Source organism: Silurus meridionalis, chromosome 26, assembly GCF_014805685.1.
Source record: "Silurus meridionalis isolate SWU-2019-XX chromosome 26, ASM1480568v1, whole genome shotgun sequence".
NCBI classification, from domain to species: Eukaryota; Metazoa; Chordata; class Actinopteri; order Siluriformes; family Siluridae; genus Silurus; species Silurus meridionalis.
In genome coordinates, this window is record NC_060909.1 from 448,792 (window position 1) to 462,872 (window position 14,081).

Below are 14,081 nucleotides of genomic sequence, written 5' to 3' on the forward strand. Positions count from 1 at the left end.
ATGAGAGTTTGAGTGTGTGTTTGACTGTGTTTACGAGTGTGTGTGTGTGTGCGTATGTGTGTGCGTATGTGTGTACGAGTGTGTGTACGAGTGTGTGTGTGTGAGAGTCCTGAGGATTAAAGCAACGCTGCAGGTTCCTCTTAATGGAACCCTGCCTGCTCAGTGGTTTATTAGATCTTAAAGCAGGACCCAAAGACCTGAAACAGGAAGTTCTGCTCTGCTTTTGATTTACTGCATAAGACAGTATGTGTTCACACTCTTACTTCACACACATCTCAACAACCAGAACACTTTCACTTCCCTGAGAGCTTCTGGAACATGAAACCTACCTACAGAATGATGATGTAATCCCCATGCTCCTGTTTCAGGATCTCTACTGCTGATCTGCTTTTCTGAATCCTCAACATTATTAGAGATCAGTGTGAAGATGTTGACTTGTAGATTTGGGACTCGTAGGCTGTCAAGGGGTCAGATCTATCATCCGATTCAGATCTATCATCCGATTCAGATCTATCATCCGATCCAGATCTATCATCTGATTCAGACCTATCATCTGATTCAGATCTATCTTCTGGATATCTGGATGTAGTAGAGGAAGCTGAATCTAAAATCACCATCACGATAGAAATAGCAGTGTGTTTTCTATACGTTCAGTTTAATGGTTAAATCTGTTCATCTAATCAAGTTAATAATGAGGAACAGAAAACTGATTTCCTCAAACTCAGATCTTCTCAGGTCTATTTGATTTATTCTGAAGAATCTTGAACCATGTGACAGCAAACTGATGAGACTTCAGAAAGTCTTTATGGTCCAGCAGTAGTGTGCTGGGATTGAGTCAAAGCATTTCTAATTCAGAATGTCTTACATTTGATGTCCCACATACAGCTGAACAGTTATGGGGTTAGGGGCCTTGAACAGGGGCCCCAGAGTGGCAGCTTGGTGTGGCTGGGATTTAACCTCATTACCTTCAGATCCAAACACAAAACATAACAACTAAGCTCCCACCTCCCCATGTGTCATGGTCTCACGTATTATTACAGTTTTTCTATTCTTCCTGTTTATACCACACAGGATTTTCCCTGTTTACAGAATCATTAAATACACTGGCAGCAGAAACACACACCTTTAGACCATCTGTTCTGGACTGCTGCAGTCGAGTGGGTGTAGGTGCAGGTGTGGAACCTCCAGGAGGAGCCCCTGGGGCCGTCATTACACTTTTCACCTTGTAGAAAACGAGCTTTTTGTGTACTCATGGGTTCTGGTGCTGCTGTGTTGTTTCTGCAGAAGAAGGTGGTGGAGCAGTTGAGGAGAGATTTGCTGGTGAAGCAGGAGTCTGCGGAGATCAGGCTCCAGACACACACACAGCTCCCTCTACAGGCTGATGTCAAAACTACCACACTGATCTCCAACCAGAACCAGAGCTCTCTCCCTCCAACTCACCTCAACACTCCACAGGTACCGCTCTTCCTCCTCCTCCTCCTTCTTCTCCTTCTCCTCTTCCTCCTTCTTCTCCTCCTCCTTATCTCTTCCTCCTCCTTCTTCTCCAGGCTCTATTGTATTACTAAAATGTAAATATCTTTAAAATCCTGCCTTCCTCTAAATCAGGAGTCCCCAAACTTTTGAGGGACACATAATTGATCCTTTCTTTAATGAGGGTCTGTAAAGTCCACGTGCCGGAGTGACGTCCAGTGTTATTGTGGAGATTTTATTATGATTTTAAATTAATTTATTTTTCCTCCTAATGCAGGAGGTAAAGATTATTATTACTGTCATAATGACATTTTTTCATATTTATTGCTATTGATGTTAAACATGTACTTACTTGTGCATGTGCATGTGTTTGGTGGGTGAATCTAATAAATAATTAGGTTCCGTTAATAACTAGAGTTTAACTGAAAGTGGATTTTATGATATCGATATTGGATTCGCCGATAACCGATTAATCTGTTGTTTTTAAAATGAATCCTGGATACAGTAAAACAAACACTCCATGTAAAATAGTCCTGAACTTTATAAAAATAAATAAAAAACAGTACTGAATCATGAAAATGATATTAATAGGAATATAGTCATTAATAAATATAATTATTAAACTAATAATGTATTAATAATAAATATAGCACTATCCGCGCAGCACACGTCTCACGTGTAAAAACAAAACAATTGATGTGCCTCTAGAGGGCGCTCTGTTAATGAAATGGGACCAGAAACTTGAAAAACTCAGTATGTTTTTTTTTGTTGTTGTTTTTTTTTTCCTGTGCCTCGACCTCTATTTATAACTAAGGGACATTTAAACTTTTATTATCAAATACAGCTATAATACGAGTAAAACATATATATTTACAATTAGATTTTCTAAATATATTTCTGGTATTGTTCAGAGGGCAGTTCCTGATTCGGGGGAAATAGTTTGTGGACTCCTGCACATGAATTAATTTACAAGAAAAACGTAATCCTTGTTCTTGGTGGTAAATGCAGCAGAACTTCAGGTGTGAATGATGAAGTGATTTATTTCCCTTTAGAACTCTGTGAGTGTGACTCCAGTCATTGCTACTAAGACGCTACCTCTGATGCTGAGAGCTGCCACGCCCACCACTCCCATCGCCATGATGCCTACGCCCACCATTGCCATGGTTACCACCCTCACCAACACGCCCCGCCCCAACCTTCCGAACTCTGACCTGCAGAATTCATCGATAGGACACCAGTCAGCCAGCAAACCGGCCAATCAGGGAACAGAGCCTGTGCGCATCGTTCCCAAGAACACCATTGTTGTAAGTGAACTGTTTCAATTTCTCTCTCACACACACACACACACACACACACACACACACACACACACAAAGCCCAGCTTCTTTAATGCAAGTTTGTTCCCATGGAAACCATTCCTCCTCTTGTGAGTGTAGAATACTGGAGAACTGACTTCAAAAACTCACTATTTTCATCTTTTATATTATATTATAGTAACAAATCGTACGAGTGGAAACAGTGGCAGGGTTTTTAATTAACACCAAAATCAGCAGGTGGGTTCAAAAACAGTAATCAGGTGAGAGGTCAGGTAATAAATAAACATGAGGTCAGATAAGAAAAGCAGGTCAGAAGTGTTTTGAGACACACTACAGATCCGGTCGCGCTTCAGAATTGCATGTCTGCGCTTTATTCTAACTTGCTGTCTATGATGAAATGACGCACTGTGGTCAGAACCGAACCAGTTTCACAGCTCCTGATCTACACAGGACAATGTCTTCGTGTGACCCACCCTAGATCTGATAGACCTTATACAGTTCTAAACATCAAAACTTTACAAAATGAGTTTTGATTACTGTATTTTTCGGACTATAAGCTGCTACTTTTTTCCCACGTTTTGAACTCCGCGGCTTAAACAACGAAGCGGTTTATTTATAAATTTTTCCTGGGTTTTTCCTGGTTTCACAAACTTCAAGCCAAAAAACTGAACCCCATAACATTAGACCAATTAAATTTCCGAACGGAAATGAAAAAAACGCACCTCACCTGTGTTCTGAGCTGCACGGCATTGGGAGAAAAAACCTTTTTTTAAACGCACGACGATGCCAAAAGATAAACTCCCGAGAGAAATAGTTGTGAAAGGAAGGAGGAAGACAGTGAACAATGACTTTCTTGGTCTGCTACTGTTTATATACAAGCCGTTGTAACGTGTTGAGTCTGGGTGAAGGGAGAGCTCGCTAACTCCTGTTACAACAGAAATCATATAAACACAGACAGGTTTCCAAAACTCGTGCTTTTTTATTTTTCTTGGCAACAGCATTACGGGTTAGTCAAAGAAACTTAGAAATCAGCATCAGAAAATAATAAGGACATATTCCTCGGTCTTGCACACACGCAGTAATACCGGAAAAATGCTGTGCCAGGCAATTTCCAAAATGCCGCTCTGCTCCTAAAGGAGCCACAACATATTTCACCCATTACACGGTGTAACAGACACTGTCTTTCATTAAAGCCTGTGTAAAGTTCATTAGTTTCAGTGTAGACACCTGTAGCTTATAGACAGGTGCAGCTTATTAATGTTCAAAATAAAAAATCTTTGTAAAATTCAGTGCTTATATATGGGTGCGCTTTATAGTCCGGAAATTACGGTAAATAAAACACGCTGGTTGTTTAACTCATTGCAAATACACACACTGGTTATTTAATTATATGTCAATCATGTGGAAGCAGCAGAACATCATGCAGATTGGGGTCAAGATCAAGTTCACATCAAACCTCATGCTTCTCTTTATAATGAATCTAAATGTGCTTCAAGGAGCTTCAAATCCAGATTCTGTTTTAGATCTGATTCATAAATGGTACGTTTTAGAACTTTGTGCTTGTGTGAGAGTGTGTGTGTGTGTGTGTGTGTGTGTGTGTGTTAGTTCTCTCATAAACTCTGTAGTTTTATTATTAATAACGATGTGATCATGTGACACTCGAGGTTAAAATCCATTCCTCCCATAATGAACTAGTTTCAGAGACTCACTGCTTCATGGTGAAAACTTCTGCAGTCACAACTTTCATTTTTATATTTGTAAATAATCTTACATTATAATTATAGCAATTCTTTATCCCATATCATGTGCTGTTTTCTGAGAAAGTTCCTGTTTAAGTCCATTTCAGCTGCAGAATTTAACACTACAGATGTGGAGAAGTTGAAGCACAATAACAGGGGGGTGAATACTTTTGCAAACCAGTGTATTTCATGTAGATGAAGTTGAAGTTGTACTGTGTTGTTAATCTGTGTGGTACAGCAGATGTGCTGCCTCATAACATTATAAATCTCTCTTTGTCTCTATCTTCCACTAAACCTTTGGAACAGGTGATGCCCAAAACATCTGTGGCTTCAGCAGCACTGCAGCCGATCCTGGCTTCATCTCAGCAGCCTGTGCTCCTTACTGCCAAGCTCAGCTCTGCTCTGCTGCCCTCTGCAGGCCCAGTGCACCAACTCCACATCTTTAATCCCCAACCTGGCACTGCCAATGCCACGCCTGGGCCCACTAATGCCACCCAGCCGTGCCCTGGCAGTGCCCAGCCTGGCTTTAACATAATCCAGCCCTGCCCCAGCATCACCATGACGCTCAGCACCAACATCAGTCAGTTCACCACAAGCAGCACAAAGCACAACACACAGCTTCCCAGCATTCTCATCTCACCCCAGCCGCCCAGCAAAGTCCACGCCGTGTCACCTGCTCCGCCCAACACCGACTCTGCAAATACAGCCAGCACACATCACAAACCCCAGGCCAGAGAAACCTGCCCTAATACCCCTGTGAGTACAACAGCCACATCCCCCAACATCCAGAACATCAGCAGCTACAGCAGGCTGGAAACTTTCAGTCACATCTGTGTTACCTTTAAATCACTGAGATCAGAGATGCAGCTTCAGATGCAGAAGAAAGGAAGGAAGAAAGAAAGAAAGAAAGAAAGGTAGAAAGAAAGGAAGAAAAAATTAAAGAAGGAAGGGAGGAAGAGAGAAAGGAAGGAAGAAAGAAATGAAGGAAGGAAGGAAGGAAGGAAGGAAGGAAGGAAGGAAGGAAGGAAGGAAAGAAAGGAAGGAAGGAAGAAAGAAAGGAAGGAAGGAAGGAAGAAAGAAAGGAATGAAGGAAGGAAGGAAAAAGAAAGGAAGGAAGGAAGGAAAAAGAAAGGAAGGAAGGAAGAAAAATGAAAGAAAGAAACAAAGGAAGGGAGGAAGAGAGAAAGGAAGGAAGGAAGAAAGAAAGAAAGAAAGAAAGGAAGGAAAAGGAAGGAAGGAAAAGGAAGGAAGGAAGGAAGAAAGAAAGAAAGAAAGAAAGAAAGAAAGAAAGAAAGAAAGAAAGGAAGGAAGGAAGGAAGAAAAATTAAAGAAAAAAAGGAAGGGAGGAAGAGAGAAAGAGAGAAAGGAAGGAAGGAAGAAAGAAAGAAAGAAAGAAAGAAAGGACGGGAGGAAGGAAGGAAGGAAGGTGCTTTGTATATTTGTCACATGTACATTACTGCACAGTGATCTTTTTTCTTTGCATATTCCAGTGATGTTAGGAAGTTATACACAGTGATACAGTGTCCCTGGAGCACAGAGGGTTAAGGGCCTTGCTTAGGGGCCCCAGTAGTGGCAGAAACCGGGACTTGAAACCCCGAACTACTGATCAGTAACTCAAAGCCCACTGAGCTCCTGCCACCTAAAGTCGTGCTCTGGTTCACATTTACACATCAGAGCATTCATCTTTTCACTATTTCAGTAAACAAAACCTGCAAAATGATAAAATATCTGTAGAATGTTCACCAAAATGCAGCTTCAGTTCAGTTCAGGCTGAAATACTGAGCAGACATAAGCATTTTTAACTTAATTTATAATTAATAATAATAATAATAATAATAATAATAATAATACATTTACATGCAGTTTAAACACAAACAATTAACAACAGCAATTTAACAATAATAATAAAACACTGTACAACCAGTTAGAAGCTCATATACGGCATCACAAATCACAGCCTCAAGGCGAGAATGTAGAGACAAGGTCACTGTCGTAAACATCTAGAGAAAGTAGATTCCACAAGTAAGCAGCAGAGTAAATAAAAGCTCAAGATCCCATAGATACCAAACACGTATGAGGAAGAACTCGGGTGATGAGGATCTACGAGTTTTAGAAGGAGTTTATATTGAAAGTAGGTCAGATGAGTCGGATCCAGGATTTGAAATTCCATGCGCTGTTTAACAGGAAGTCAGTGCAGCTGTTGAAGAACAGGAGATATGTGATCCATGGTAGGAGTTCTAGTGATTATTTGTTCTTATGGAGAAGACAATAATGTGTAAAATGACAAAAGTGGGAACCATAATAGCCGTGCTCCTCATTAAGATGGCCGGACGGAGGAGACTTATATCACAATGTTATTATCTTCATAACATTTCTTTCAGAAATATTATGTTTCTCAGGATGTTCAGCAGCTACTGACACAGCAGATGTTTGATGCAGGAGGTGATGATGTTTACTTTGTCTCTCTCGTTCAGACACCTGACGCTGTGGACAGAGTGGAGACAAAAACATCAACCAGCAGTTCTGCACCTTGTCCACTTCCAGTGAAATCACCTCCTTCTACAACCTCCAGCTCACACACTCCATCACACACACACACACCCATAACTACACACACTCCCACAGCCAAAAGACCAGATAACCCACTGGTAAGGGTCGCCGCCTTCTTCCATGCACTGCTCAGTCAGTTAATATTTCGTCTATACAGATACAAGGTGGTATCTAAATCTGGCGAGTAGGGTGGGTGGAGAAGTGAGATCACGTTGTTTCCAGCAGGAAACTTGCGTGTGAAAGAGCTCAGTGATGGGGTGCATTGTTCTCATGGAGCATCCAGTTTCCATTATAATATAGCAGACGTGCTAACACACATGGTCAGAATAGCACAGTGCACGATTTCTTTAAGTTCAGTGCTCCCTGTGACTGTGCGTGCAGCCTTGTGCTGCCATCTGTTGGCATGATACAAAACTAGTTTCAGAACTTTTTGATATCACCTTGTATATAAAATACAAATAAAAATGTTATTTGTGTGTCTGATTTCTGAATGTATTGTTTCCTTTATCCAGATTGACTTAGAGTAATGTCATTTTATACAATTGAGTAATGGAGGGTTAGGGGCCTTGCTCAAGGGCCCGGTAGTGGCAGCTTCAGTGGTGCTGGGACCTCTACTCTAAACACGCTGAGTTTGTTTACAGCATGTAATTAAAGTCATTTAACCTGAAGAGACCCTGATTGAAAGGACGGTGGTTTAAACCCCAGCACTGCTACTGTTGGACCTCCACCCTCTCCCCTCCAGGGGGCGCCGTAACATGGCTGACCACAGGTTCTTGTCTATTGTATCGATATATGTGAAGAAATAATTTCACTGTGCTGTAGTGCAACATGTAGAAGCTTCTCTTGTGAATAATTTAGAATTATAAAGTTCAGCAGGATGTTGGGAGGGGGGAGGGAGAAGGGAGCACGGCGATTATAGCATTGGATTTTGGATCAGAAGGTCATGGGTTCAAATCCCAGCGCCGCCACTGCCAGGTCCTTGAGCAAGGCCCAAGTGTATAAAATGAGATCAGTGTAAAGGTGTTTCAGATGAAACTGATGACCAGGATGGAATTTATCCTCAATAAGTGATATTTTTCACCATGTTTTTGTTTTTACAGAAACTGGCCTTTATGCTGTCTCTCGGGCTCGTAACACACGACTATCTGGAGGGTGAGTGTGTGTGTGTGTGTGTGTGTGTGTGTGTGTGTGTGTTAGTTATAAGATGATACTCAGCTGATTCAGGCTCAGCGCCGGCTCATGTGCTCACCTCAACACTTTTACTGCTGTGTAGAGATTCAGAGCAAACGCCAAGAGAGGAAGAGGAGAACAACCGCTAACCCTGTGTACAGTGGAGCAGTGTTTGAGCCAGAGGTAACACACACACACACACACACACACACACACACACACACACACACACACACAGTAAAATCTTTGCAAATTCATGACAAATAAAAAAAATCACATGTAGATAAGTTTACAGCCTTCGTCATGATACTCAAAATAAAGCTCAGATGCATCCTGGTTCCACTGATCATCACTGAGATGTTTCTACAACCTGATTGGAGTCCACCTGTGGTAGATTCAGTTGATTGGACATGATTTGTAGACACTTCAGTCTGTAGAAGGTCCCACAGTTACAGTGCATGTCAGAGCACAAACCAGGCCATGAAGACCAAGGAATAGTCTGTAGACCTCCGAGACAGGATCATATTGAGACACATTTCTGCAGCATTGATGTGATCCCAATGATCACAGTGGCCTCCATCATCCATAAAAGAGAGAAGTTTGGAACCACCTGGCCAAACTGAGCGATTGGGGAGAAGTGCCTTATTCAGAGAAGTGACCAAGAACCCGATGGTCACTCTGAAAGAGCTCCAGCTGTGAAGAGAGAAGAACCTTCCAGAAGAACAACCATCTCTGCAGCACTCCACCAATCAGGCCTGTATGGTAAAGTGGCTTTTTCACTCCTCAGTAAAAGGCACATGACGGCCCACCTGGAGTTTCCCACGTGGCAAACGAGAAACAAAGATTAAACTCTTTGGTCTGAATGCCAGGCGTCATGTCTGGAGGAAACCAGGCACGACTCATCACCTGACCAATACCATCCCTACAGTGAAGCATGGTGGTGGCAGCATCATGCTGTGGGGATGTTTGTCAGCAGCAGGAACTGGGAGATCAGTCAGGGTAGAGAGAAAGATGAATGCAGCAATGTACAGAGACGTTCTTGATGATAACCTGCTCCAGAGCTCTCTGGACCTCAGACTGGGGCGACGGTTCATCTTCCAGCAGGACAACGACTCTCAGCACACAGCCAGATAACGAAGGAGCTTCTACAGGACTCTGTGAATGTCCTCGAGTGGCCCAGTCAGAGTCCAGACTTAAACCTGATTGAACATCCCTGGAGATCTGAAAAGGGCTGTGCACCAACGCTCCCATCCAACCTGGTGGTTCTGGGTGGAGAAGAATAGAAGAAACTCACCAAAAATAGTTGCCAAGCTTGAAGCATCAAATTCAAAAAGACTTGAGGCTGTAACTGGTGCTGAAGGAACTTCAACAAAGTATTGAACAAAAGCTGTGAAGATTTATGTACATGTGATTTTTAAACAAACTTCTTCTACATTGTGATTATGGGCTTTTGTTCTGAGGAAAATAATGAATTAAATCCATTTTGGAATAAAGCTGTAACATCATAAAGTGTGGAACAAGTGAAGACTGAAGTTAACTGTAAGTGTGAATGTGTTTCAGCGTAAGAAAAGCACAGCATCGTACCTGAATTCTGCTCATGAAGATTACAGTAAGCGAGGTGAGTGGATCAGAACACACACACACTAGTGGTGTAACGGTACACACAATTCACGATGCGGTTCGTACCGGTTATAAAGTCATGGTTCAGTTTAACGGTCGGGGGGGGGGGGCAGCAAAACATAAAACATAAAAAACATAAAATTGCATTTTTATTAACAAATTGTATTATTATTATTATTAATTTTATTTATTATTATTATTATTATTATTATTAATATTAACATCTGTGAACATTGAGTTTACATTTTCAAAACAATTTTAAATAAATGCCTGCTTGGTTAAAATAAAAACTCTAAATTGTCACAAATTAAATTAAATACAATTAAATAAATAAAATAAATTGTGTGTTTTACATTATTAAACAATATTAAATTTTCTTAATATAAGTTCTAATGAACAGTTCTACTTAATTCAACATACTTTAACTACCTTTTGTGTTTCTTAAATGCATACAATTATTTATTTATTTATTAATAAATTCATTAATTTCCTCTTTTATTTATTCATTCACTCCCTCAATATGTGAAATTTTCAGGATTTTCTGCTTTTAAGAGAAATTCTTTAAGCTGGATATAAAATATAAAATAATCCATATTACTTAACTGTTGTGAAAACGTTGTTGGTGGCAGGAAGTGGCAGTGATTTCACACGATGGTGTTTGAGCACAGTGTGTGTTCCGTCTGTAACAAAGCACGAGGCAGAGACAAAACCAACTTAATACGTTCCTGAGGGAACTCGGACTGTAACCATGTTCCACAGGTAAAAGGTTTGGTGTGAATGTGTGTACAGTTACACACCTGATACACACGTTTATATGTGTGCAGGTTTTACAACATTAGGACGCAATTATACTCAGAAATGTGTTTTCAGTGGTGTGTGAACATTGATGACTTTGTAATGATTGACTTGTGTAATAGGTTTATTTACACACACACACACACACACACACACACACACACACACACACACACACACAGATTTATTATCAGCCAGATGAAGACTGAACATAAACCTGTATAAATAAACTTCTGTTGGTTTTTATGAATTCCTGAATGACTTTTCCTTCCTGCTTCTCTTCCCACGCTAGCCAATGAGGACGGCTCTTCAGAGGTACGTCATGCTCTTCTTTCTTCTGATTTGTCTTTCCATTTTATTTTTTTCCCTTTTGTTGTCTATCTCATCTCACCCAGGTGGCCCACCCAACCCCGGCAGTGTGGTGGAGTGGGGCATCGGCCCTTTGACCCCCACCAGCCTACACCCAGCGTGTGTGGGTCCTCACTTCCCCGTCTTTCCACAATCCCTCTCATCACATCCATCCCCATCCAGTCCTCGTCTCAGCCTGAGCTCAGTGGGGGATGTAAGTAGCTACAGGAGACTACTGCACCCACCTGATACACTCCCCTGATCTCTGCAGAATCACCACTACTCCCTGAATGAAGATCTAATCTCAGGTTCTTGCCTTTGGCCTCCTCATCAGGAATCTAAATCCAGCTCTATGTCCCGATTCTGAAATAGCTGCTTTGTGATCGTTGAAATCGAAATGAACGGAATGGAAATGAACTGATGGACATTTGCTCGTCTGCATCTGCCCTCATAATCTGCATTTCACCCACATGTGTAGAATGTATAATCCTCACTAATCATCTCAAACTCATATTGTTGACCTTTTATAGATTAGTCAGATGAATCCTCCTGGGCATCTCCACCAAAAGGTGCTAGCTCAGTGTTAAGATGAACAGAAGATTGTGAGTTCAAATCCCAGCACCAAAAAGCTGCCACTGTTGGGCCCCTGAGCAAGGCCCTTAACCCTCAACTGCTCAGGTGGATATAAATGAGGTTATTGTAAGTTGATTAGCAGGACGTTTTCCACAATGTGTTCTGTGTGATGAAGGTTGTGCACCTCATGCAGAAAGAATTAAATGCCCCCCTGAGCCTTTTACCCCAAAACCTCTGCTCCATTTCCCCTTTATATAAAATGTAGATTCTTGGCCAAGTCGTGGTGAACAGGGTTTTGCGAGTTCTTGGAGACTGACACGTGTAAAGGCTGAATAGTTTAGAGCACGTTCAGTGGAGTCGATGCTCTTCTGTGTTTCAGAGAAAGTTCACACTCTTCATTATAATGTCCTCTGTTCTCAATCTGCATTTTTCAATGTTGCATTTTTTCTCATCCACTTCTTTCATGTCTGTTTGTTTTTTCCTGCACCAAGTCTGCTGTAGTGTGTGTGTGTGTGTGTGTGTGTGTGTGTGTGTGTGTGTGTGTGTGTGTGTGTGTGTGTTGAATGGCAATATTAATTTTCTCATAACTTCCAGATGTTGAAGAAGGATGAAGTGATAGAATGGCCTGGAACGCTTGCTATAGTTCACTCCTACATTTCCTACAAAGCAGGTAACAGGTTTGAGTCCCGTACCAGAGACACATTTCACCTTCAGGAAACACCGCAATCAGTATTACACAAAAATACACAAACAGCAGTCGTCTCCCCTCTGCTCCATTCTGGAGCCACTGATGAGTGTGATTTTAACTCTTAAACATCACCTGAGGTGATATTATTTATTAAATGCTTCATTTCTGCACCATGTCTGGAATTACAGCTGGTCAGTAGATGTCTTTTTCATGAGAACATCGAGCATAAATAAACAAGCAGGTTTAATTGAACAGAAAATTCATGTATTTCAGAGAAGCGTTACGTTTTGCTCCTGCGCAGCACAGAGACGTGAACGTTTTCACACGTTTCAGTGTGGACGAGCAACTTTTGGGAAATGACTGAAAACGATAGTGTGTATGTTTGTAGAAGGATTGATGTAGATGTGGCCTGCGCCTGTGGAGTTTCTGCTTCCATCCGCTAGATAAGTGTGTAGATATCATCACTGGGGTGTGGATGAACAATCCGTTCCAAAATAAAGACAAAAACGACGCTCTTTTGCGTCTTGGTTTATGATACCTATAGTTATGTTTTTTATATAATCGTAAATATCATAGGTTTTGGGTTCAGGTGTTTACTGAAGTAGATCTTTCCTGTATGGAACATTTTTGAAACTGATTTGTTGAAGGACTGTTGATTAAAGTCGTCCTGTTTCAGGAGGACTTTTTTTTTTCAGGTATTTTGTTCATTATTAACAGTAACTGTTACTGATTCAGACTTGTGTCATGACTTCTGTCTTTTGTCTCACAGAAAGAGAACAGGAGAAGCAAAGACTGGAGAAATGGAGCTCTGAGCTGCAGCAGGAGAGAGATGAGCTGGAGCTTAAAGCTAAAGAACTGAATGATTCCATCACGGTGAGATCATGTCTTATTAATTTGCTCTGCCCCAAGCTTTCCACTCATAACGATTCATTACGGCAAAATGTCTCGAGATTGTGGTCAGAACTTTCATCAAGTTTTCTTGCCTCCGTCAGATATGTACTGAGAGCAGGAATGGAGTTTTGGCACGGCAGAAGGAAATGGAGGCTTCGATAGAGAAGGTGAAGGATCTAGTACGTCTTATAAGGGGCATCCAACTGCCCTGTCTGCCCCAGTTACTGGCCATGAGCATTACCAACGGAAACCCAGGCATTATACTGACCCAGCAACCCATCAGCACTCCCAGCTCGGAGGAACCCCAACACCCCAACAGGAAGAACAGCACAAGCTTGAGTAGTCTCTCTGATGTAGGCAACATGTTTACAGATCACAGAGATACCTCAGACCTTCACCACAATCCCATAATCACCAACAGCAGCATCTCCAGCGCTGAGAAAAATGAGGACGCCAGCGAAACGAAGAACACTTCCATCAGCCAACATGCTCCTGTCACAAACACCTCTCTGACTCTCAGCAATACACACAGCCAGAACACCATGTGTGCCAGCTCGAACGGGACTCTGGAGCCCAACGATGGATACGAGGAGAGCGAAAACCAAAACCGTGATCAAGGCTGCACAGGAGACATCAATAAAAACAGCATCAGGGACCTCAGAGGAAGTGTGGAGCCTCCGTTGCCTACAGTAATGCCCATTGCAGAGGTAGTACAAGGTATAGAGTAGAATCTGATTACAGCGTGGCGTGCGCCCCCTTCTGCCCCCTTCTGCCCCGTACACCTCCGATCGAAAAGTGTCCTGAGTTGGCGTTTAATGTTTTTCTGTTTCAGTGTTGTCGTATCTGTAAGAATCCACAGTGCCATGAGCAGGATTAAAACGTTCTGAAGTACCAGCACCTGAAAAAAAAAAAAAAAAGATG

The 14,081-nt window shown here is 41.8% G+C and overlaps 1 protein-coding gene across 2 annotated transcripts in view; it reads left to right on the plus strand.

Annotated features, from left to right (window-relative positions):
- The window catches only part of phf21aa (PHD finger protein 21Aa), a 27,608-nt gene extending 13,527 nt beyond the window's left edge, over positions 1-14,081 (plus strand). Inside the window, exons 6-16 of one of the 2 annotated variants that reach the window (XM_046841084.1) lie at positions 1,285-1,455; positions 2,523-2,774; positions 4,832-5,281; positions 7,000-7,173; positions 8,176-8,227; positions 8,349-8,428; positions 9,806-9,863; positions 11,056-11,222; positions 12,176-12,251; positions 13,039-13,142; positions 13,262-14,081. In XM_046841084.1, coding sequence (XP_046697040.1) covers positions 1,285-1,455; positions 2,523-2,774; positions 4,832-5,281; positions 7,000-7,173; positions 8,176-8,227; positions 8,349-8,428; positions 9,806-9,863; positions 11,056-11,222; positions 12,176-12,251; positions 13,039-13,142; positions 13,262-13,888 — 2,211 coding nt within the window. In that variant the 3' untranslated portion in view covers positions 13,889-14,081. Of the gene's footprint in view, positions 1-1,284; positions 1,456-2,522; positions 2,775-4,831; positions 5,282-6,999; positions 7,174-8,175; positions 8,228-8,348; positions 8,429-9,805; positions 9,864-10,952; positions 10,976-11,055; positions 11,223-12,175; positions 12,252-13,038; positions 13,143-13,261 lie in introns of both variants that reach the window. The other variant, XM_046841085.1, reaches the window with a different exon arrangement.